Source organism: Oncorhynchus mykiss, chromosome 17 (assembly GCF_013265735.2).
Source record: "Oncorhynchus mykiss isolate Arlee chromosome 17, USDA_OmykA_1.1, whole genome shotgun sequence".
NCBI classification, from domain to species: Eukaryota; Metazoa; Chordata; class Actinopteri; order Salmoniformes; family Salmonidae; genus Oncorhynchus; species Oncorhynchus mykiss.
The window spans coordinates 9,350,742-9,376,074 of NC_048581.1; the positions used below are offsets into that span (position 1 = coordinate 9,350,742).

The following is a 25,333-nucleotide window of genomic DNA, read 5'->3' on the forward strand; positions in this document are numbered from 1 at the left end:
AAACTTTTACAGATGCACAATCGAGAGCGTCCTTTTGGGCTGTATCACCACCTGGTACGGCAATTGCTCCGCCCACAACCGTAAGGCTCTCCAGAGGGTAGTGAGGTCTGCGCATTGCATCACTGGGGGCAAACTACCTGCCCTCCAGGACACCTACACCACCCAATGTCACAGGAAGGCCAAAAAGATCATCAAGGACAACAACCACCCGAGCCACTGCCTGTTCACCCCGTCATCATCCACAAGGTGAGGTCAGTACAGGAGCATCAAAGCGGGGACCGAGAGACTGAAAAACAGCTTCTATCTCAAGGCCATCAGACTGTTAAACAGCCATCATTAACATTGAGTGTGTCACGCCCTGACCTTAGAGAGCCATTTTATTTCTCTATTTGGTTAGGTCAGGGTGGGATGTGGGGTGGATATTCTATGTTTTGTTTTCTAGGTTTCTGTATTTCTATGTTTTGGCCAGGTATGGTTCTCAATCAGGGACAGCTGTCTATCGTTGTCTCTGATTGAGAATCATACTTAGGCTGCCTTTTTTCCCACCTAATGTGTGGGTAATTATTATTTTCCGTGTGTGTTTGTGTACTCCTCGGTTGCGTCACGTTGATTGCTGTTTACCTGTTTGTTTTTGTTTGTTAAAGGTTTCACTCCTATTAAAAGCTGTGGAACGACATGCACACTGCGCCTTGGTTGATTCATGCCTGGGAGTTTGAGGATAGTGAGCGTGACAGAGTGGCTGCTGCCAACATACTGACTCAACTCTAGCCACATTAATAATGGGAAAATTGATGTAATAAATGTATCACTAGCCTAGTCCTAGTCCATGGAGAATAAGAGCACCTCCTCCCAGCTGCCCACTGCACCGAGGCGAGGAAACACTGTCACCACCGATAAATCCACGATAATTGAGAATTTCAATAAGCTTTTTTCTACGGCTGGCCATGCATTCCACCTGGCTACCCCTATCCCGGTCAACTGCCCTCTACCCCCCACAGCAACTCGCCCAAGCCTCCCCATTTCTCCGTCACCCAAATCCAGATGGCTGATGTTCTGAAAGAGCTGCAAAATTTGGACCCCTACAAATCAGCCGAGCTAGACAATCTGGACCCTCTCTTTCTAAAATGATCTGCCGAAATTGTTGCAACCCCTACTACTAGCCTGTTCAACCTCTCTTTCATATTATCTGAGATCCCCAAAGATTGGAAAGCTGCTGCGATCATTCCCCTCTTCAAAGGGGGAGACACTCTAGACCCAAACTGCCACAGACCTATATCTATCCAACCCTGCCTTTCTAAGGTCTTCGAAAGCCAAGTTAACAAACAGTTCACCGACCATTTTGAATCCCACAGCACCTTCTCCGCTATACAATCTGGTTTCAGAGCTGGTCATGGGTGCACCTCAGCCACGCTCAAGGTCCTAAACGATATCATAACCTCCATCGATAAGAGACAATACTGTGCAGCCGTATTCATCGATCTAACCAAGGCTTTCGACTCTGTCAATCACCACATTCTTATCGGCAGACTCAACGGCCTTGGTTTCTCCAATGACTGCCTCACCTGGTTCACCAAGTACTTCTCTGATAGAGTTCAGTGTGTCAAATCGGAGGGCCTGTTGTCCGGACCTCTGGCAGTCTCTATGGGAGTGCCACAGGGTTCAATTCTCAGGTCGACTCTCTTCTCTGTATACATCAATGATGTCGCTCTTGCTGATGGTGATTCTCTGATCCACCTCTACGCAGACGACACCATTCTGTATACTTCTGGCCCTTCTTTGGACACTGTATTAACTAACCTCCAGACGAGCCATTTACAACTCGTCGCCAAAAAGGTATTATTGACTGTATGTTTTGTTTATTCCATGTGTAACTCTGTGTTGTTGTACGTGTCGAACTGCTTTGCTTTATCTTGACCAGGTCACAGTTGTAAATGAGAACTTGTTCTCAACTAGCCTACCTGGTTAAATAAAGGTGAAATAAAATTGCATTCAAAAAAAATGTTGTTGTTTTCTGAGAACATAGTTATGAGAATATCCCTACAATTCCAGTGTAAAGAGTGTAAAGAGTTAAAACTATAATTTTTATGTTATGGATGGTCAGTCCTTACATCCATAGCTCAGTCTAAGAATTTGATAGAGGTTACATTTCCCTAGTCTCATCCCTCATCCTTCATCCCTCATCCCTCATCCTTCATCCCTCATCCTTCATCCCTCATCCCTCATTCCTCATCCTTCATCCCTCATCCTTCATCCTTCATCCCTCATCCCTCATCCTTCATCCCTCATCCCTCATCTTTCATCCCTCATCCTTCATCCCTTATCCTTCATCCCTCATCCCTCATCCTCTCTCCCTCATCCTTCATCACTCATCCTTCATCACTCATCCCTCATCCTTCATCCCTCATCCCTCATCCTTCATCCCTCATCCCTCATCCCTCAAGAAAAGTTACCTCTTTGCTCGCTACTTTAATTAAAGAACAATATATTTTATTGTATGAAACATCTGTTTGCTGAGTAATAAGTCCACAGTCACAAAGGAAGTGTATGTAGATCCACATGTTTTTAATCAATGCTCAACATTTCACCATGAAAATCATATTTTATGCATCACAGGAAAATACTAAGACTTTGATCTTCAATACTTTGGTCTTGTTTATTCAGCAACTTCTTTTCCCTGTAAGAAGAAATAAATAATATAATGGATCAGTAATAATAATGAACATGATAAATATATGGATAGAATATAATGGATCAGTAATAACAATGAACATGATAAATATATGGATAGAATATAATGGATCAGTAATAATAATGAACATGATAAATATATGGATAGAATATAATGGATCAGTAATAACAATCAACATGATAAATATATGGATAGAATATAATGGATCAGTAATAATAATGAACATGATAAATATATGGATAGAATATAATGGATCAGTAATAACAATCAACATGATAAATATATGGATAGAATATAATGGATCAGTAATAATAATCAACATGATAAATATATGGATAGAATATAATGGATCAGTAATAATAATGAACATGATAAATATATGGATAGAATATAATGGATCAGTAATAACAATGAACATGATAAATATATGGATAGAATATAATGGATCAGTAATAATAATGAACATGATAAATATATGGATAGAATATAATGGATCAGTAATAACAATCAACATGATAAATATATGGATAGAATATAATGGATCAGTAATAATAATGAACATGATAAATATATGGATAGAATATAATGGATCAGTAATAACAATGAACATGATAAATATATGGATAGACTTGGATAGAATATAATATATCAAGCATTTAGTGCTCAGTGCTCAGCTTGGATTTTCAATTTTGAAGTACCAATTTTTCAATGTTTTGCCCTTCCTGAAATGTGCTGCTTGGTGATCTTAAATACAGCCGAACCAGTGTAAAAGGTCAGTATTGACCTCTGTGAAGACTGAATCATAGGTGGTATTGATGTGGTCATATCTGAACATGAGTCAGGTACAGGTTTAGCAGCAGTTCTGTACCTTTCCAGAGTCACGGGTCTTGGCTCTGAGCTTGTTGACCTGAGTCTCAGCGATGTCAGCACGCTCCTCAGCCTCCTCCAGCTCATGCTGAACCTTCCTGAACTTAGACATGTGCTGGTTTGCTGCTTCCTCCTGGGTGAGGAAAAGAGAGGAAGAGCAGAAGATCAGTATTTAAAGTTTGAAGCTTCAGGTAGCAAATTAATATTCTGTTTTTAAAGGTATTTAAAAAAAACAAATACAAAAAAGACAGATTTAGGATAATAATGTATACAGGGAGCTGGATGATACAGCAGAGGAAGTGAGTGGCAGAACAGGGGATCAAACCACTGCCTCCAGCACGATCACTAGACCAGCCCCTGGTGCAGCAAATTCATATTCAACCCCATCTCCTTTAAGTTTGTAATGCATAGGAGGCACTCAGAAATGTGCATAATTTCCTCAGCAATTACTTGCACTATCAATTGTCGTTGTTGACTGATGTGCTGGAGCAACACTTACTTCAAACTAAATTGTATGGACATTAAGTATTGTAATGTTTACTAGGGATAAACATTTTATTTTTTGAATTTCTGCATTCAGAGTATTTGACTCAGTATGTTCTCACCGCTTCCTCAGAATGCCTCTTGTAGGCCTTCACTTTCATCTGCAGCTTATCTACCAGGTCCTGAAGTCTGCCAACGTTCTTCTTATCCTCCTCAGTCTGTGGGAGAAGATCAAATCACTGTCAGTATAGTTTTATACACAAACCTGTCTATGTAAGTATCAAGTGTGTGAAGAATGCACTTTCTCTTACCTGGTAAGTGAGCTCCTTGACTCTGCGCTCATACTTGCGGACGCCCTTGACAGCGTCTACACCTCTTCTCTGCTCAGCCTCCACCTCAGTCTCGAGCTCACGCACCTTTGTGGAACAAATACATTTAGGCATTTATTTGAGGTGGTGAAATCAAATCTTTGTAAAACAGAGGATGAGTCTTCTACCCAGTCAAGGAGGCACAATTGTTGTCTTTCATTATGTACTTTTCCAAAGTGGAAGTGGTTCCCAAAGTGGAATTTACACTTAAATTTGTTCATGAATGTTGCTAGCAACAACAGATTTAAACTACCAAGGATCTGTGGAACAAGATTAGAAGGTCCAATACAATACAATGTAATATTATTAATCCACTATTCATGTTCTTAACCCTTAGATGTACAACAAGGGTATGGGAGGCTCACAGTGATACTGGTCGGCTCACTATTCCAACAATTATTTTAAAAAATTAAACTCAATTCTTCTTGAAGTTATAATATATAGGACTCTTTTTTTATTTGACCGATTTTGTCGTGCATTTAGCAGTGCATGTTGCAGTACCAGTATGGCCAATAGAGGCCGCCACTCGTCTGTTTGAATGTAATGAGTTTGCCACCGCAAGACAGAAGCACCGACATAAATACATCTTTATGTCTTTATTTTTAAGGTAAGCGAGTGTGAAAGTACCATATTCTAGAGAGTAATGTTTGTTAAGATGTTATGTTTTCATGTTTTATTGAACTTAAGAAAATCCTGTAGCCTACAAGCTAATTTAGTCGTTAGCCTTCTAGCTGGAAGCCCCGCATAGCAACGCTATGCTTCCCTAGTAACGGCCCTTTTGCAGCAGAGTGAATGAGACATGAAGTTGAGAGCGATCTAGAGAGAGAGAGAGAAATTAAACAACTGTAACTAGATGTAAATAAAATATTACTACGAGATTAATTGGATCAATGCGTGTTTATGTATCAGAAATGTGTATTATTATTATTATCATTATTATTATTATTGAATCAATGAATGAAATGGCAGTTTAGAAGAACGTTACAAGCCTAAATGAAACAACTAGATAAATACATTTTTATATCTTGACTTAATTTGAAGGTCTTGGCTCCAATTCTTCTCAAGTCCACAACATAAGTGTGACATATTTACAACGTTTTTGTTTTGAACATAATTGCACTGTAATTTATGCTTTAAAAAACGGGAAAATATTCCCTCTGATGACAAGAGAGGGGACTGTCAAATGTTCTTTCCCAGCAGCCAAGACCTGATTAGTCCAACCATGCACTGCTGAAGTCATAGTAAAACCGTGTGGATAATATTTATATCTCACTCTAAAGTAAGAGTTGGGTTCTGATATTATGAAGGGGTCCCTGATGCAAAGACATTTGGGAACTCCTGATTAAGGTGGGGTAATGAGAGAGAAAGTAATTACAAAATGCTCCAGTGTATTTTACATGATCAAATACATTTCCAGCAATCAGTCTTTCAAACCACCCTAATCCACCCTGCAGGTAACTCACCCTGGACTCCAGTTTCTGGAGCTGCTTCTTGCCTCCCTTCATGGCCAGATTCTCAGCCTCATCCAGGCGGTGCTGCAGGTCCTTGACTGTGATCTCCAGGTTCTTCTTCATCCTCTCCAGGTGAGAACTGGTGTCCTGCTCCTTCTTCAGCTCCTCAGCCATCATGGCCGCCTGGAAAAGTAGTTTGTTTAATTTAAGGACCAATTGGCAAAAATCATAACATTCCTCTGAGATCTTTGTTGTTCTTAACCAGCCCAGCTATCATTGGCCTTAGAGACAAATCAAGATGATGTAATTCAAGGACTCACATCAGTGATGGCCTTCTTGGCCTTCTCCTCTGCATTCCTGGCCTCCTGGACGATGTCGTCCACCTCTCCCTGCACCTGCACCAGGTCAGTCTCCAGCTTCTTCTTGGTGTTCAGAAGGCTGGTGTTCTGAAGGAGGAAACAATACTATTTGTTTAGCTCTAAAGAGAGTTACAAGATTGAAATTATTAAACTCTCAATGCAAGCATTGTCCAATTCAAGGTGCGTTTAAATGGTGTGCTTGGTTGATTTTCATTAGAAATGACTTTGACCCATACCTGGGAGTGCAGCAGTCCAACACGCTCGCTGGCGTCTACCAGCTCAGTCTCAGCCACTTTGCGGCCTCTCTCTGTCTGCTCCAGAGCAACTCTCAGCTCCTCGATTTCAGCCACCATCAGGCCGTTTCTGCGCTCCACCATGGCTGCCTGCTCCTTCATGTCTTCTGCGACACGGACAGCATCATCAAGGTGCAATTGGGCATCCTGGGGTTCACAATGACATACGTTCATTAGGACTTGTGGAAGTAAGGGTGATAGGATGGGTGATAGAAATGTTCACTGGGAAGAATTTCCCCAGTATTTTCTACAGATTCACAAACAAATCCGTCTCCATGTTCAGATTTTTGAGCCTGATGTCCCTTTACCTTGAGCTGTCCCTGGACGTTCCTCAGCTGTTTCTGGGCCTCAGCGGCCTGCCTGTTGGAGTGGCTCAGCTGGATCTCCATCTCGTTCAGGTCTCCCTCCATCTTCTTCTTCACCCTCAGGGCATCATTCCTGCTCCTGACCTCAGAGTCCAGGGTGCTCTGCATGGAGTCAACCACCCTCTGGCTGTTCCTCTTGATCTGCTCCATCTCCTCGTCCTTCTCAGCGATCTTCCTGTCCACCTCACCTTTGATCTGGTTCAGCTCCAGCTGCACACGCAGAATCTTGGATTCCTCGTGCTCCAGTGTTCCCTGGACAAACAGAAGCAGTCAGGCCAATTGTGTTCAATACATTTGGATGTAGGAATTAAATATATATGACTACAATAAACTCCAATACAGGGATCTTTGGACTGTAGCTGGCATTCGTTAGTTAACACTGCTTTCCCCATCAAACAGCTGTAGTTTGTACCTCTGCCTCCTCCAGAGCGGTCTGGATCTCAGACTTCTCTGTCTCCACGGTCTTCTTGGCCTTCTCCAGTTCATGGATGCTCTTGCCAGTCTCTCCGATCTGCTCAGTCAGGTCAGAGATCTCCTCTGCACACACACACACAAGAAGATTAGACTTGGGAGATTTTCAGTAGATATGCCAGTGATCTGAATTTGACATTGAATCATATTAATAGTTCATTAATTAACATTACCTCATAGTATCTTGCAAAAATAATTGCCAACCATTTGGAATATTCAAAGGAACACTGTCTACAAGTAAAACAATATATGACATTTCTGAAATGGTGTAATAGTAGTTTTGATGATTGCAGTTCCCTCCATTTTCAAAACACTAGTCAAACATGAGCCAAATAGAACTGCTGACAAATGCTCACGCTGCAGGTTCTTGTTCTCTCTCTTCAGAGTCTCCAGATGATCCAGAGCCTCCTCGTAGGAGTTCTTCATCTTGAAGAGTTCAGTGCTCATAGAGCGAGCCTCCTTCTGAGCTCCTTCCAGCTCAGCCTGGCCCTCCTCATACTTCTGCTTCCACTCTGCCAGAACCTAGGAAAATCCATGGAATTTTCATTAGAAGTCGAAGATGAAGAGTTTTTAAATTAGATATATGCAACAATTTGATAAAAAATATAGGTTTATTCATTTTCACCTTGTCAAAGTTCCTCTGCTTCTTGTCGAGGTTGGCGGCCAATGCGTTGGCTCTCTCAACATCAATCATGAGGTCCTCCACCTCTCCCTGCAGCCTCTGCTTGGTCTTCTCCAGGGAGGCGCACTTGGAGTTGGTCGCCTCAATGGTCTCCTCAGCATCCTGCAGACGCTGGGCCAGCTTCTTCCTATAGGACAACAGATGGTGGTTTTGTGGTGTAATTTTTAAATTTTTGACAAACAATACATATTGATGTAACATTTTCTCAGAGCCCCCTACCACCCTCACCATCCACACCATATCTGAGTTTTTCTGTTGCGTGCGACTCACTTGGCCTCCTCCAGCTCCTCTGTGCGCTGGATGGCATCAGTTTCATACTTAGTCCTCCACTGAGCCACCTCACTGTTGGCCTTGGACATGCCGCGTTGCAGCTCTGCCTTGGCCTCCTGCTCCTCCTCAAACTGCTCCCTCAGGAGGTCACAGTCATGGCGGGCAGACTGGACACCGTGGGCCAGTGCGTTTTTAGCCTGTGAGAAAGAAAGAAAGAAAGACAAAGAGAGATGTGAGAGATAATAAAACAAATCATGGTAGAAGTCTCTGAGGGTGGAGAGACAGTAGGAGTCTCTGAGGGTGGTGAGACAGTAGGAGTCTCTGAGGGTGGTGAGACAATAGGAGTCTCTGAGGGTGGAGAGACAGTAGGAGTCTCTGAGGGTGGAGAGACACTAGGAGTCTGAGGGTGGTGTAGTCACCGTCTATGTAAAGATATGGCTCTAAACTCTGTGGACGGTGGAGTCCATTTTGGGTCCCTTACCTTGACCTCCTCCTCAACCGCCCTCTTCAGCTCCTCCACCTGCTGGGTGAAGGCCTGTTTTCCTCTGGTCAGCTGAGACACCAGTGCTTCCTTCTCCTCCAGCTGGCGACCAAACTCACCTGCAGGGACAGAGTAACATCTTGTTAATAGGGTCTCTGTTCTCTAAGATTGAATATGGATGCTGAGGTATCATAGGGCAATGTTAGGTGGTGAATAGTACAGTAGCAACTATGTGGATACAGCCCCTAATACATGTTGTGTTCTACTGAAGGAAAGCATTGGCTTGTTGTTCATTGTTTAAGGTACCATTTTCTGTCAGGAGTCTGGCTCTCTGTCCGCTGATGTCGTTGACCTGGCGAACATTCTCATCATTCTTAGTCTTCAGCTCACTCAGCTGGTCCTCAAGAGTACGGCACATCTTCTCCAGATTGCCCTGTTAGTGAAACATGTTCCATCATTACTTTATATATGTGACTCCTGTCAACATCAGTTGAGTTGAATGGTAATGTAGTTGACCCCCCTCAATACTGCTTGATCAAAACATCACTACTCACCTTAGCCTTGGCAACAGCCTCCATGTTGCTGGAGAGGTCATCAATCTCCATCTTGTACTCGCTCTTCTCCTTCTCCAGCTTCTGCTTGACGCGCTGCAGGTTGTCGATCTGCTCCCCGAGCTCAGCCACACTGTCGGCCTGCTTCTTGCGCAGAGCGGCGGCTGTGGCCTCATGCTGCAGGGTGGACTCTTCAAGATCACGACGCAGCTTCTGGAACTCAGCCTCACGCTTCTTGTTCATCTCAATCTGAGCAGCAGTGGCGCCTCCGGCCTCCTCCAGCCTCTCGCTGATCTCCTCAAGTTCCCTGGAGAGATCGGCCCTCTGCTTCTCAACCTTAGCCCTGGCAGCACGCTCAGCCTCAATTTCCTCCTCCAGCTCCTCAATACGGGCCTAGAACAGGGGTAGGAGCAGGGGGATGAACACTACAATACAGTTGAAACAATTGAAACTCACAAAATTATAATAAAACACCATCTTCCAACATTCTCAGCCATCAGAAGCCACAAGGAAAAAATGTGTGCTACCAGAATAATGTTGTTCAGGAAATGATTCAAGTCTGTGCTTTTCTGTACTGGAGCTTATATCCTGTACTGTACCTGGAGTTCCTTGATCTTCTTCTGCAGCTGAGCTCCCAGAGACTGCTCATCCTCAACCTTGCTGAGGAGCTGGGTGGTCTCAAACTCCTTCCTAAGAAACACAAACAGGTAAATTGCAGAGTTGGTTTTGTTTCTATAGTGTAAAGGCAGAGGATCACACCATTCACTTTGTTTTTAAGAATCACATGCAAATAATAATTCATAATTACAATAGTTAGTCAAGAACAACCATTATAGCAGGTAATACTGTATTCATTTGTTTGTGTTTACTTCTTGATTTTCTCATCAGCTTGCTGCTTGTCATTCTCCAGGTCCATTATGGACTCCTGGGCCAGTTTCAGATCTCCCTCCAGCTTTCTCTTGGATCTCTCAAGGTCCATACGGAGCTTCTTCTCTTGCTCCAGAGAACCCTCAAGCTGGAAGATAAAAACACATATATTATTAAAATCTAAACAACTGAAGATAATATAATCTTACATACTATCATGGCCAAAATGTCCAAGTCCACTCACGTCGTCCACTTGCTGTTCCAGCTTGGTCTTGGCCTTGGTCAGAGTGTTGACTTTGTCCTCCTCTGCCTGCAGGTCATCCAGTGTCTGCTGGTGGGCCTCTTGGAGGGCTTTCTTCTCCTTGGTCAGCTTGGCAACACTCTCATCCATAGACGCCATCTCCTCTGTCAGGTTTTTAACCTGTAAATTGCCACAACATAATTATACTTCACCATAAAGGGGAGATTTAGTTTAATATATGTTGCATTCATTTCATTTAGATTAGAAATGTGTGAAACCATTTCTGCACTTTAGATTCAACACTAGATGTCAGTGATCACCATGCCAGTGTAATGAATGGAAGACATAAATGAGGGGGAGCAGAACATGCAATGAATGTTGGGAGTACCACGCAACTGAAATTCCACTATTGTGTCATAATATTTCCTGCACCCATAATACAACTTGAATTCCATTTCTGTTGAGCTATGTTTTGAGTTGAATAATGTTTTGATTATTGTTGGTTAGACTGTCTATAGTAAGACACAAGACCTTGTTTTCAGTGGCGTGCTTCTCCTTCTCCACTTTGGCCAGGGTGAGCTCCAGGTCATCAATGTCCTTCTTCAGCTCAGAACACTCATCCTCCAGCTTCCTCTTCTTGGCAGTCAACTCAGCATTGATCTCCTCCTCATCCTCCAGCCTCTCGGTCGTCTCTTTGAGTTTGGCCTCCTGCTGGATCTTGCTCTTGATGAGTCCCTCACACCTTTCCTCAGCATCGTTCAGACTCTCTCCTTCCTGGTTTCAGAACAGGAGTAAACAAAATCAGAGGCCTCACTTTGTGTATCAAAATATAAATTTTAGTCAAAGAGGTCAGAGCAAATCAATAGACATTCATGAAATACATTACATGGGTAATAAAACTGTGTTAGCCACATCCTTTACAGTGTGTTTATATGTGTGTGTGTATTCATGTGCATGTAAATGTGCCCTTCTGAAGGTTGTTGCTGACTCACAGATGCTACTTGGAGTGCCAGGTCATTCTTCTCCTGCATCAGGGACACCAACTTCTCCTCCATTTGCTTCTTCGTGGCCAGAGCCTTGGCCAGATCTGTCTTCATCTTCTCATAGTTCTCCTTCATGTTGGCCAGCTCCTTCTCAGTCTCAGCGCTCTGCAGCAGGGGCTTGATCTTGAAGTACAACTTCATCCATGGCCAGGTTTTGACATTCATGAATGAGCGGATGTTGTACTGGATGGCGAAGACAGACTCTCTGTTCAACAGAAAGCACAGATGGTGAGTGACATCCCAGTTCAATGTCTATTTTCGATTTATATTTGGTCTAACGTGAATTCAACGTGAAAACCACAGAAATGTCACCATGTTATTGGATTTAGGTTCACAGTTGAGTGGAAAAAAATACAAAATTCCCTTATATTGATAACTTTTTTTAAATCCAGGTTGTTTCAACGTCATCACATTTAATTTGGGGTTGAAATGACCAGTGGGATGTTTCATAAAGCTACATTACGGGAGTTGAAGAATAACACTGTCTGTCAGCTGAAGGAGGGGGCAAGGACTGACAGTAATGCAAAGCTCATGAGATATTTTATATTCTTCAAGAATGAATTGGGTAAATACCACACATATCAATGACAATTGAACAGCCCAATCCCAAACTGCAACTATAAAGCAAGAATCCTTAGTTGCTACATCCATTTCTGGACTAAATGAATTAACCCAAAAGTTTTAGTAGACCATTATAAGATGTACTTTCTCATTCTGAACAACTCACAGCATATACAGTATGTAATCATAATGCATTTGATACAAGTGGTTGACAGAAAGCTTTGCCAAGATGTCTACTATTCCTCACCTCCTCTCCATCATCTTGGTGAACTCTCTCCTCATGAGGAATCCACGGCTGAGAGCCTGGACCATGCCGACCAGAGCAGCCAGCTTCTCATCTCTCATCTCCTCCAGGACACCCAGCAGACCGGCTTTGAAGAACACCTGAGACACAGGTTAACATGGTCAATGGAACCACAGATAGAAAGGGTTGAATCAAAAGAGGGGAACAACACCACTAGATTGATTTAAACAACATTAACTTTGCAATGGTTACAAACAAACCATGTGACAGGTTGTTTCTAAGTTGTTAGTTATTGTACAGTTGTAGATTAATAATGTACACAGATACAGATAACTGCAGCCATACCACTCTAACACAATGCACATGATAATGACTAGTTTCTCTTCTATACTTGTGATGAATTAACACTACAATGTTTTTCCACCTTTTCCATTAGTTAAATGAAGAAGAAAGAACAAAAGGATGGATAGATCACCTGGAGAGATTTTATATGGTACGGGTTTAAATTATCATTCAAGCTGTGTTTTGTTGTCAGATTTTGCTGGGGGTTTTGACTGACCTTGGTGTGTCCAAACTTGTAATCCTCGTGATTCACATCAATGGACCCAAGCAGCTTCTCAGAAGCCTTCTTGTTGTCCATGAACTGGCCCTCAGGGATGACGCTGGCATTCAGTACTTTGTACCTGAATGAGAGGACAGTTTTAAAATATGCCAAGTTGTAATTAGTTGGTTGGTTATACAGTGAGGTTCATAATGATTGATAAAGATGAGCAAAATAGACTGTATAATAATACAATAATTCAAATACTGAGCTATATTGTAAAAGTGCTTTTTGGCTTCGAAAGAAATATGTGTATGAAGGAAATAATACCTACTGTAAAATATGGTGGTGGAGTTTTTATGTTGGCTCATGGAGCCAGTGGGTTTGGCGACGAGTATGAAGCGAGGGCCAGCCAACGAGAGCGTACAGGTCGCAATGGTGGGTAGTATATGGGGCTTTGGTGACAAAATGGATGGCACTGTGATAGACTGCATCCAATTTGTTGAGTAGGGTATTGGAGGCTATTTTGTAAATGACATCGCCAAAGTCGAGGATTGGAAGGATGGTCAGTTTTACAAGGGTATGTTTGGCAGCATGAGTGAAGGATGCTTTGTTGCGAAATAGGAAGCCAATTCTAGATTTAACTTTGGATTGGCGATGTTTGATGTGGGTCTGGAAGGAGAGTTTTCAGTCTAACCAGACACCTAGGTATTTGTAGTTGTCCACGTATTCTAAGTCAGTGCCGTCCAGAGCAGTGATGTTGGACAGGCGGGCAGGTGCAGGCAGCGATCGGTTGAAGAGCATGCATTTAGTTTTACTTGTATTTAAGAGCAATTGGAGGCCACGGAAGGAGAGTTGTATGGCATTGAAGCTTGCCTGGGGGGTTGTTAACACAGTGTCCAAAGAAGGGCCAGAAGTATACAGAATGGTGTCGTCTGCGTAGAGGTGGATCAGAGACTCACCAGCACCAAGAGCGACATCATTGATGTATACAGAGAAGAGAGTCGGTCCAAGAATTGAACCCTGTGGCACCCCCATAGAGACTGCCAGAGGTCCAGACAGCAGACCCTCCGATTTGACACACTGAACTCTATCAGAGAAGTAGTTGGTGAACCAGGTGAGGCAATCATTTGAGAAACCAAGGCTGTCGATTCTGCGGATGAGAATGTGGTGATTGACAGAGTCGAAAGCCTTGGCCAGATCAATGAATGCGGCTACACAGTAATGTTTCTTATCGATGGCGGTTAAGATATAGTTTAGGACCTTGAGCGTGGCTGAGGTGCACCCATGACCAGCTCTGAAACCAGATTGCATAGCAGAGAGGGTATGGTGAGATTCTAAATGGTCAGTAATCTGTTTGTTGACTTGGCTTTCAAAGACCTTAGAAAGGCAGAAAATGATAGATAGACGTCTGTAGCAGTTTGGGTCAAGAGTGTCCCCCCCATTGAAGAGGGGGATGACCGCACCTGCTTTCCAATCTTTGGGAATCTCAGACGACCCGAAAGAGAGGTTGAACAGGCTAGTAATAGGGGTGGCAACAATTTTGGCAGATCATTTTAGAAAGAAAGGGTCCAGATTGTCTAGCCCGGCTGATTTGTAGGGGTCCAGATGTTTCAGCTCTTTCAGAACATCAGCTGACTGGATTTGGGAGAAGGAGAAATGGGGAAGGCTTGGGTGAGTTGCTGTGGGGGGTGCAGTGATGTTGATCGGTGTAGCCAGGTGGAAAGCATGGCCAGCTGTAGAAAAATGCTTATTGGAATTCTCAATTATCGTGGATTTATCAGTGGTGACAGTGTTTCCTATCTTCAGTGCAGTGGGCAGCTGGGAGGAGGGGTTCTTATTTTCCATGGACTTTACAGTGTCCCAGAACTTTTTTGAGTTAGTGTTGCAGGAAGCAAATTTCTGCTTGAAAAAGCTAGCCTTGGCTTTTCAAACTGCCTGTGTATCAAGGATCTGGAAGGATTCTGGAAGGAGGGTCCAAGATCCCTCCCAATGTGATCTACAAATTCATACAACATTCTAGAAAAAGACTCAGTGCCATTATACTCATATTGAAAACAGAGGTGCCAATCATGATGAACCCTATGTTGAATTAAACTAAGAATTGTTAAACAAAATGTCTTTCTCTGAGTATGAAATAATAAAATTGTCACAAATGTTTGACCGTACAATATAGCTCAGCATCAGTGTTATTTGATTCAGTCTGTTCTGCTCATCTTTATCAAGAGTGCCAATAATTTCTCTCTCTCTCTCTCTCTCTCTCTCTCTCTCTCTCTCTCTCTCTCTGTGTGTGTGTGTGTGTGTGTGTGTGTGTGTGTGTGTGTGTGTGTGTGTGTGTGTGTGTGTGTGTGTGTGTGTGTGTGTGTGTGTGTGTGTGTGTGTGTGTGTGTGTGTGTGTGTGTGTGTGTGTGTGTGTGTGTGTGTTTGTGTACGTGTACCTCTGTTTGAAGTCAGCATAGAGGATTCTGCTGGGGAAGCCCTTTCTGCAGATCCTGATACCCTCCAGTACACCATTACACCTGAGCTGGTGGATAACCAGGAAGTTCTCCATCAGACCTGGTAAAACAAAACAAGTCTCTTTTAACACTCATAAACAGGTTATAGATTGGGATCGTTAAGGTTACTGATACTGTACTGATAAGATGACATATTTAACTCAATATTTCTTGTACCTGGAGTCTTTGACTCGTTGGGGATCAGGCAGCGCACAAAGTGAGGATGAGTGCTCCTCAAGTTGGTCATCAGCTTATGTAAGTTCTCCTGTAAGGGGGTTACAAACCATTTTCTCAGGCCGACTGTAATTTAGAATAATTGCACCTTTTGAAGGACTGAATCTACACATTTCAAAAGCTCACCCTGAACTGGGAGGACACAGTCTGCATGGAACCACCCTTCTTCTTGCCTCCTTTCTTGGCTTTATCTGTTAAAATGGGGGAAAGTTAAAGATAACTAGAAAAGTACATTTCCTAGAGCGGGTGGAATAAATAGAATAATAAAAAGAGTATGTAAGAAATCTAGAGTCTTGTCTTCAGCAAACACACTAATTATAAACCAGAGAATCTCTGGTTAACTTCACACTTATCTAGAGGCAAATGCTTCCAGTGAGATTGTTTAAAATAACACCTATTCTTTGGTTAAATTAACCGAGTGTATGAGTAAATCAACCAGGTGATAAACCCTGAGAAATTGTGATACATTCAAAGACTTTAAAGAACATTTGGGTCTGAGTTATAACTAGTATTTAGTTAAATATTGTGACATGATGCAGGTCTTACCCTCAGGAGGGGGAGGGGGATACAGGGCAGCCAAAATTTTGACTCCTGACTTCCCGTACAGTTGACAAACTGAGTCGTTCAGGGGGTCCTTGTTCTTCTCCAGCCACCCAGTGATGTTGTAGTCCACAGTGCCGGCGTAGTGCACCAGGGAGAAGTGGGCCTCTTGCTTGCCTTTGGCAGGCTTGGGCTTCTCAAACGACTTTGTTTTGCCAAGATGCTGGGAGTACAGCTTGTCCTTGAAGGTAGTATCTGAAGACTTGGGGAACATGCACTCCTCTTCAAGGATGGAGAAGATGCCCAATGGCTTTACGAAAGAGATGTATATCAAATTAGTGATATTTCCATTTAGGATCACATTAGTAAACATGCTGTTATAGGATTATATTCATTTAGAGGCACATAATAGGAAACATATTGAGATCTCAACAGTCAGATGCTGATAATGTCTCACACAGCGCTCCATATGAGCTTTGCTGTTACGGTCCATTATAATCCTCACAGACATCTTACCTTCTCAATAAGCTCAATGCAGGCAGCCAAGTCCATGCCGAAGTCAATGAAGGCCCAGACGATTCCCTCCTTCTTGTACTCCTCTTGCTCCAGGACGAACATGGTGTGGTTGAAAAACTGTTGCAGTTTCTCATTGGTGAAGTTGATGCACAGCTGCTCCATGCTGTTGTACTGTTGATGGAATTTTAAAAGGGATCATTTCATCATACAAGACTGTAATCCATCTCAATCACAACTAATTGTCTTGTTTTGGTCTCATACTCACATCAAAGATCTCAAACCCGGCAATGTCAAGCACACCGATATAGAACTGCCTTGGATTCTTGGTGTCCAACATCTCATTGATACGGATGACCATCCACAAGAACATCCTCTCATAGATGGACTTGGCCAGAGCACTGACTGAGTTATTAACCTGCAATGATAATACCTCAAATGAATACATGAGATGTTGACCATGTGTAGTGATCAGGTGATACAAGCTTGGGAAAAACATCACTATTCCAAAAAAGTATAGCACTCATCCCCACGAAAATCCCTGTGCTCAGAAAATGGTAGATTTGTTTGGCCGCCTTACCTGAGCCACAGTCTGTCCCTTGGTCACATACTCGTTGCCGACCTTCACTCTGGGGTAGCACAGAGCCTTCAACATCTCAGCTGAGTTCAGGCCCAGCAGGTAGGCAATTTTATCAGCCACTGGAGAGAGAACCAACAACAACAGACTCAGGGACACAAGATCAATTGTTTATGATGTCATACTGACAAAAATAGTTTGGCACAATCATATCCGAATGTAGTATTTTGGTCTCCAAAAATGATCTCCTGCCTGACTTTCATGTGGCACTGTCTGTCTTAGGTGTTCTATTTCTATGTTGGGGAATGGGACTAATGCTCTACATATTGTATATCTATGAGTGGGACTCACCCTCTGTGCCGTCTGGCTCGGCCTGCTCCTCACGCTGCTTCTGCTTGAATTTCAAGTTTCCATGGTGCACTACAGCTCCTGTCAGCTTGTAGATGCCAATCTTCTCTTCATTAGTGAAGCCCAGGATGGTAATGGCATCCTGGCATTAAAGAGGAAGTACAACAGAGATTAACTGAACAGTTGTTTGCTCAGTTACACTACAGTTCTGGGCTCACTCCAGAACGAATGGGATGAATAGATTTGACTCTTGGCCAACACACTGGAAACACAAAAGTGAAGTAATGAAGAGTTGCTTTAGGCACATGCCTAACTAACACAAGTAAATTGTCCCGTGTATCTCGTTTGGTAGAGCAGGACACTTGCTACCCCAGGGTTGTGGGTTCAAATCCCATGAGGGACCAGTATGAATATGTATGCACTCACTTACAGTAAGTCGCTCTGGATTAATGGAGTCTCCTAAATGACTACATTGTAAATAAAAAATCATAAATTCTCAGCTGCTACCAACTTTTAATTGCACAGAGCATTCAGTGTGTATGGTGGTCCTATCCATTCCATATCTAGAGATTGGTTAACCCTTTGTTTGACTCACATCTGTGGCATCCAGCTCTTCATTGTCATTAATGCTGGCCACAGTGATCTGACCCTGGCTACACATGGGGAAGTCGTAGGGGTTGGTGGTGATGAGCGTCATTTCTGTGGACAACGGAGAACAGCTTGTCAGTTAAATCTCTGTCCTACTTTACAGTATCTCTCCCTCCTTTACTCAATAGATGGACTCAATGATACATGTAGTATATAATGAATAGCATCAAGAGGAGACTGAGACTTGTGGACTAGTGCATCACAGTGCATTACTTGATAGATATTTCCCAGAGACCTGTCCCATGTCTAGATGTCTTGTTACCTTGGATGTAATCATTGTAATAGTATTATTAATGTGGACTATGAATATTTTTAACAAGTTCCACAGATGGGGGTGGGAATAATTTCTCCTGAAACTCTACTTTGTCGTACCAACTATCTCAGGTTTGTGGCCTGTCATCATCTGGAAGAAGATGTGGTAGCCTCTCTCATCGGGCAGCTGGAAGGACACTCTGGACTTCTCCAGCAGGTCTGAGAGAGAGAGTTTTAGTGACACAAGGAGAGTGAGAAAGGGAGAGAGAACATGAGATTTGACATGAGAACATTTCATGATATAATCTCCCCCAATAAGTATTTGAATTTAGGAAAGCATTGAGAAACAATCAAACCAACTCACAGGTCTCAATATCAGCTTTAGCCAGTTTACCAGCTTGGAAGTGAATCCTGATGAATTTACCCTACAGTAGAGCATGGGGGTTAGAAATAGGTCAACAAATGAATCTAAACTTTTACTTTGATAGACCTCTTTAAATGTTACAGTTTGTTGGACATCTATTGATTTAACAAAAGGGAACTACTGAAATAAATTTTTCCAATATAAGGTAACTTCCACAGTATGCCCTTCATACTTACAAAGCGAGACGAGTTGTCGTTCCTCACTGTCTTGGCATTACCGTAAGACTCCAGCAGAGGGTTAGCTGCAATGATCTGATCCTCAAGAGACCCCTGATTGAGACAAACACAAGTTCTCAGAAACTGGAAAAGTGTTCAAGTTTGTTTTCGCTCGATTGCTTGAACAAATTTCTTGAAACATGATTCACCACTGGATTTTTTTACACAACCAACCAAACTGAAATGTGATTAAAAGGCAAACATAATACCAACTTACCTGCATTTTGTTGGGGTCTGCTTCCTTCTTGCCACCAGACACTGCAATGGTGGCAAAGTACTGGATGACACGCTTGGTGTTGACAGTCTTTCCTGCACCGGATTCTCCACTGGTTTATATGACAGAGAAAGAGGAAGTTTTAGTTACATGTTTGAGATAAAAATGTGCTTTCACTAAGAAATAGCATTAACATTACAACGTAGTTACAAATATTTCCACTCATTGACTCGTTATTACACATAACCTGATGCTCTAATCTCTCCATAATGTCATGTATTTCATCACACCAAGTGACCCAACTTATTACAATGGAAACACTTTCGCAAGTGACATTTTAGTAAACAACTTAAGTAATCAGGATGGACTGGTTCTCCTTATCTGGAACCAAAAAACACATTGCTTATCATACTCAAAACACATTATGGGGGCATGATTTAATTCATAGCATCGTCAAAAAAAAATTTCAGGAAAACGTTCCATTCAAGTGAATCAGACATTGTAGTGAAAGCGTTGTGAAAATCAGATATTCCAGCAAACTGTTAGAAAACTGTTGAAGTCTGAAGTATATTTTAACTTCCATTGATGCATCCATCCATCAGCACTTATGGACTTTAAGATCCATATACACTTATCACAACTATCTATCCATCCATCACAACCATCCATCCATCCATCACAACCATCCATCCATCCATCACAACCATCCATCCATCCATCACAACCATCTATCCATCCATCACAACCATCCATCCATCCATCACAACCATCCATCCATCCATCACAACCATCTATCCATCCATCACAACCATCCATCCATCCATCACAACCATCCATCCATCCATCACAACCATCTATCCATCCATCACAACCATCCATCCATCCATCACAACCATCTATCCATCCATCACAACCATCCATCCATCACAACCATCCATCCATCCATCCATCACAACCATCTATCCATCCATCACAACCATCCATCCATCCATCACAACCATCCATCCATCCATCACAACCATCTATCCATCCATCACAACCATCCATCCATCCATCACAACCATCCATCCATCCATCCATCACAACCATCCATCCATCCATCACAACCATCTATCCATCCATCCCAACCATCCATCCATCCATCACAACCATATATCCATCCATCCCAACCATCCATCCATCCATCACAACCATCTATCCATCCATCACAACCATCTATCCATCCATCCATCACAACCATCCATCCATCCATCACAACCATCCATCCATCCATCACAACCATCCATCCATCCATCACAACCATCCATCCATCCATCACAACCATCTATCCATCCATCCCAACCATCCATCCATCCATCACAACCATCCATCCATCCATCACAACCATCCATCCATCCATCACAACCATCCATCCATCCATCACAACCATCCATCCATCCATCCATCCATCCATCCATCCATTCATGAGAGCTCGTACCAATCATCATGAACTGAAAGGCGTTGTCAGAGACGGAGAAGATATGGGGTGGAGCCTCTACTCTCTTCTTCCCTCTGTAGGCGTTGACAACCTCTTCATCGTACACAGGGAGCCACTTGTAGGGGTTCACCGTGGCACAGAAGAGCCCAGAGTAGGTCTGGATGAAAGTGATTAAATTAAATTAGAGGATTAACAAAGTCATATGGACTTTTACCTGGATTTATGTGAGGATGTGGGTCTACTGTATTGATATGTTTTGGTTTATACCATTCATGTATGTGTGTATTTATTATGTTCATGCATGTGTGTGTGTGTGTTTGTATTTGTATGTGCAGGTTTCTTACATAGATCATCCATGCTGCATAACGCTCTTTGAGGTTATACAACACAGAGGCTTCATTCAGGTAGGTCATCATGGCCATGTCCTCAATCTTGTCGTACTTAGGGGGGTTCATCTCATAGATGTCTGCATCTTTGAACTCTTTTCCTTCCTGTAACAGTCAGAAATCTAGATTACACCGCAGATCAAAGTGGACATGACTGAATGTTTTTTGTTCATTAAATACAAGTTTAATCGTAAAGAAATGCATATACACATATAATCCAACTCATTTGTTATCACCCACTGACACATATCTGGTGATTGTTGACTAGTCAACGAAAAACAATCCATGTCATTTTTTAATAGCAGCGATAAAAATGATGTGTTTGAAGGTTATATTCTGCTTGCAAAAATGCAAATGCCAATGTGTATATTTACTTAATTGGAGAATTAGAGTAATTGCACAAACTTGACTTTGAATAGTTTTCAGATCAGGCTTACCTCCTTACTACCGTCAGGTTTGGTAACTGTTACAGTACACTTCCCTTCAGCCCTGGCAGTGATCAGACCCTTAAGGTACAGCTCCACCTTGTCTGTCACATAGCAGGCGTTCTTTGAATCAAAGGGTGCGGCTTGTGCCTCAATCCTTTCCCTCTCAGGCTTACGGAGGTATATGGCAGCCTTGCCGTAGATTTGCATCTCAGCGTCCGTACTCATGGTGACGGATAACTAGGAAAGAGATAAAACAAGAAACATGATTGACTCTGTGGTGCTTCCTCCCCAGTCAACAGAGTTAGGTGAGTAGTATCTCTAACAGAATATTCTCTCACTTTTTATGTGAAGAGTCAAACCATGTCTCACCTTCTTTTTCCCCTCCTACAGATGAATGTGTACTTCTTGGAGGACCCTGTGACACATTAGAGTGTTGTGAAAACACACAAGTCATTTAGCCCCGAAGGGGCATTACAGCCATGTCCAATTTAATTACAATTTAATTATTCATTTTCCAAGTGACAACTCACTTTACTACACATTCTGTCAGGAATTCAAATAAATTCCCCTGAAACTCAGTTACGTTCTAGAACACCAACTCAATTTACTACACATTCTGTCAGGAATTCAAATAAATTCCCCTGAAAACCCAGTTACATTCTAGAACACCAACTCAATTTACTACACATTCTGTCAGGAATTCAAATAAATTCCCCTGAAAACCCAGTTACATTCTAGAACACCCTTTCATGTGCAGGAGCACCACTTCTGACTGTAAATGAAAGTCACAGATTTGAAGTAAAACACAAAATAAAGAAATACATATTTTTTGTAATAAATTCTAATTGTTTGCATATTCAATTGAAGTCAATTGAAACAGTGCAGTTAGCCACCTGTCAGATGCTGAGTACAAAAATGAGATACATGTAAACATCTAAGAAGGTGGAGAGGTCTTACCACAGAGGAAGAAGGTATATGACTCATGGATGCTGGGGCCTCAGACTCCTTATATCTGGTTGGAAGTGCCAACCAGGCAAAAGTTAATTATGGACCACTCTGGGAAAGGACATGAATTGGATGAGAGAGGTGTTTATTTCTGTGTCTCACTAGCACCTCCCACTTCCAGGAGCACCACACTCCCATTACATTACTTTTTAATATCATATTTGTCTCTGAATTGAATTTCACTGAATTTACATAAATGAGAGATGTCATGACTAATAATAATGACAATATCAAAAGTTTGATTCATCCCAATGTTACTTCTACTGAACCTCATATAGTGTAATGGACTGAGTCCATGTTGCCCCACTACAACTAAAATAGTTTTCATTAAGTCTAATCTGACCTTATTTAGTTCCATTTTAGTGGCATTAATCCTCATCAACAACTTTATATATATGTTTACCTGTTATTTATATTGTTTAGCTTGTTAACACATCTGAACTGTCTCCTCACCTCATGCTTGTGATGTAGATGGTCGTTACCTCGTGCTTTGCTCACTTTGATTTATCACCCTGGTGGAACCATATTAAACAAATATTTAAATCTAGAACAGAAACATTTAGGCTGTCAATTAAAGCTCATAAAACGGTTAAATCTAATGTGTAGTTAAATTATACCTTGTATATACATATACAACTGTTAAATCTAATGTGTAGTTAAGTTATACCTTGTATATACATATACAACTGTTAAATCTAATTTGTAGTTAAGTTATACCTTGTATATACATATACAACTGTTAAATCTAATTTGTAGTTAAGTTATACCTTGTATATACATATACAACTGTTAAATCTAATTTGTAGTTAAGTTATACCTTGTATATACATATACAACTGTTAAATCTAATTTGTAGTTAAGTTATACCTTGTATATACATATACAACCGTTAAATCTAATTTGTAGTTAAGTTATACCTTGTATATACATACAAGTATGTGGACATCCTTTCAAACAAATGCATTCGGCTGTTTCAGCCACATCCAATGCTGACAGGAGAACACAGCCATGCAATCTCCATAGACAAACATTGGCAGTAGAATGGCCTTACTGAAGAGCCATCATAGGATGCCACTTTTCCAACAAGTCTGTTCATAAAGTTTGTCCCCTGCTAGAGCTGCCCCGGGTCAACAAGTGCAGTTATTGTGAATTGGAAACGTCTAGGAGCAACAACGGCTCAGCCGCAAAGTGGTAGGCCACACAAGCTCACAGAACGAGACGGCTGAGTGCTGAACCGCGTAAAAATAGTCTGTCCTCGGTTGCAACACTCACTACCGAGTTCCAATCTGCATCTGGAAGCAACGTCAGCACAATAACTGTTTTTCAGGAGGTCATGAAATGGGTTTCCATGGTACACAAGCCTAAGATCACCATGCACAATGCCAAGCATCAGCTGGAGTGGTGGAAAGATTGTCGCCATTGGAGGAAAAGCTTTTTCTGGAGTGTTGAATCACACGTCACCATCTGTCAGTCTGATGGACAAATCTGGATTTGGAGGAGTCCAGGAGAACGCTACCTGCCTGAATGCATAGTGCCAACTGTAAAGTTTGGTGGAGGAGGAATAATGGTCTTGGGGTCTTTTTCATGGTTCGGGCTGTGGCAACAGTTTGGGGAATGCCCTTTCCTGTTTCAGTATGACAATGACCTCGTGCACAAAGCAAGGTCCATACAGAAGTTGATTGTTGAGATGGGTGTGGAAGAACTTGACTGGCCTGCACAGAGCCCTGACGTCAACCCCATCGAACACATTAGGGATGAATTGGTACACCGACTGTAAACCAGGGCTAATCTCCCAACTTCAAGTCCCCGCAGCAATGTTCCAACATCTAGTGGAACTCCTTCTCAGAAGAGTGGAGGCTGTTATAGCAGCAAAGGGGAGACCAACTCCATTTTAATGCCGATGGTTTTGGAATGAGATGGTCGACGAGCAGGTGTCCACATACTTTTGGTTATGTAGTGCATTTATCTAGAGTTTGATAGTCGATATGAATCACTTTAGCATCCCTTTGACATTTTAAGAAGAAATTGAACACCAATATTGCTTTATAAAAGCCTGTTATATTAAATGAAATGCTCTGATTTCTAATATAAATAAAGACTTGCAAAATGCATTTAGGAATGTCCCTGTGTGGACCCTCTGTGACTTCTAGGAATAATTTAACCTCCTTAACCCCAAAATGTCTCCCAAGTTTTCAACATAATTGTATCATTGCTAGTTGCTTTGTTGCTTTGACAAATACATTTTGGAAGAACATTTGAATTGAATATTTTAATATGATGAATCTGTTATTATTTTTCAAAACAAACATTGAACATCTAATAGTGACATCTGTGTGTAAAAGCAGGTGAGCCGGTTCTCCTCTTTTTTGGCCATGTTCTGGTGTTTTGTGGTGGAAAACGGAATGCATCGAGCATAAACACGTCAACCCCGTTAGCCTTAGCTAGACAGGCTTAAACACGTCAACCCCGTTAGCCTTAGATAGACAGGCTTAAACACGTCAACCCCGTTAGCCTTAGATAGACAGGCTTAAACACGTCAACCCCGTTACCCTTAGATAGACAGGCTTAAACACGTCAACCCCGTTAGCCTTAGATAGACAGGCTTAAACACGTCAACCCCGTTAGCCTTAGATAGACAGGCTTAAACACGTCAACCCCGTTAGCCTTAGATAGACAGGCTTAAACACGTCAACCCCGTTAGCCTTAGATAGACAGGCTTAAACACGTCAACCCCGTTAGCCTTAGATAGA

General features: G+C 42.1%; 1 protein-coding gene across 1 annotated transcript; it reads right to left on the reverse strand.

Annotated features, from left to right (window-relative positions):
- Positions 1–2,541: 2,541 nt before the first annotated feature.
- On the reverse strand, positions 2,542–22,586 carry LOC110495032 (myosin heavy chain, fast skeletal muscle). The gene is made up of 41 exons (XM_036948818.1): positions 22,536–22,586; positions 21,948–21,993; positions 21,588–21,815; positions 21,109–21,255; positions 20,765–20,921; positions 19,641–19,668; positions 19,291–19,399; positions 19,035–19,127; positions 18,799–18,859; positions 18,555–18,653; positions 18,130–18,233; positions 17,538–17,676; positions 17,190–17,308; positions 16,878–17,027; positions 16,613–16,783; positions 16,103–16,406; positions 15,683–15,747; positions 15,500–15,587; positions 15,266–15,383; positions 12,846–12,969; positions 12,290–12,426; positions 11,431–11,686; positions 10,970–11,212; positions 10,442–10,618; positions 10,200–10,345; positions 9,930–10,020; positions 9,334–9,723; positions 9,086–9,212; positions 8,780–8,898; positions 8,299–8,495; positions 7,972–8,155; positions 7,703–7,868; positions 7,288–7,412; positions 6,819–7,127; positions 6,454–6,657; positions 6,179–6,304; positions 5,871–6,041; positions 4,351–4,455; positions 4,162–4,257; positions 3,558–3,689; positions 2,542–2,674 (listed from the first exon to the last, which is right to left on the reverse strand). The coding sequence occupies exons 3-41, from the start codon at positions 21,801–21,803 to the stop codon at positions 2,654–2,656; spliced, it is 5,814 nt and encodes a 1,937-aa protein (XP_036804713.1). The 5' UTR covers positions 21,804–21,815; positions 21,948–21,993; positions 22,536–22,586; the 3' UTR covers positions 2,542–2,653.
- Positions 22,587–25,333: the final 2,747 nt, after the last annotated feature.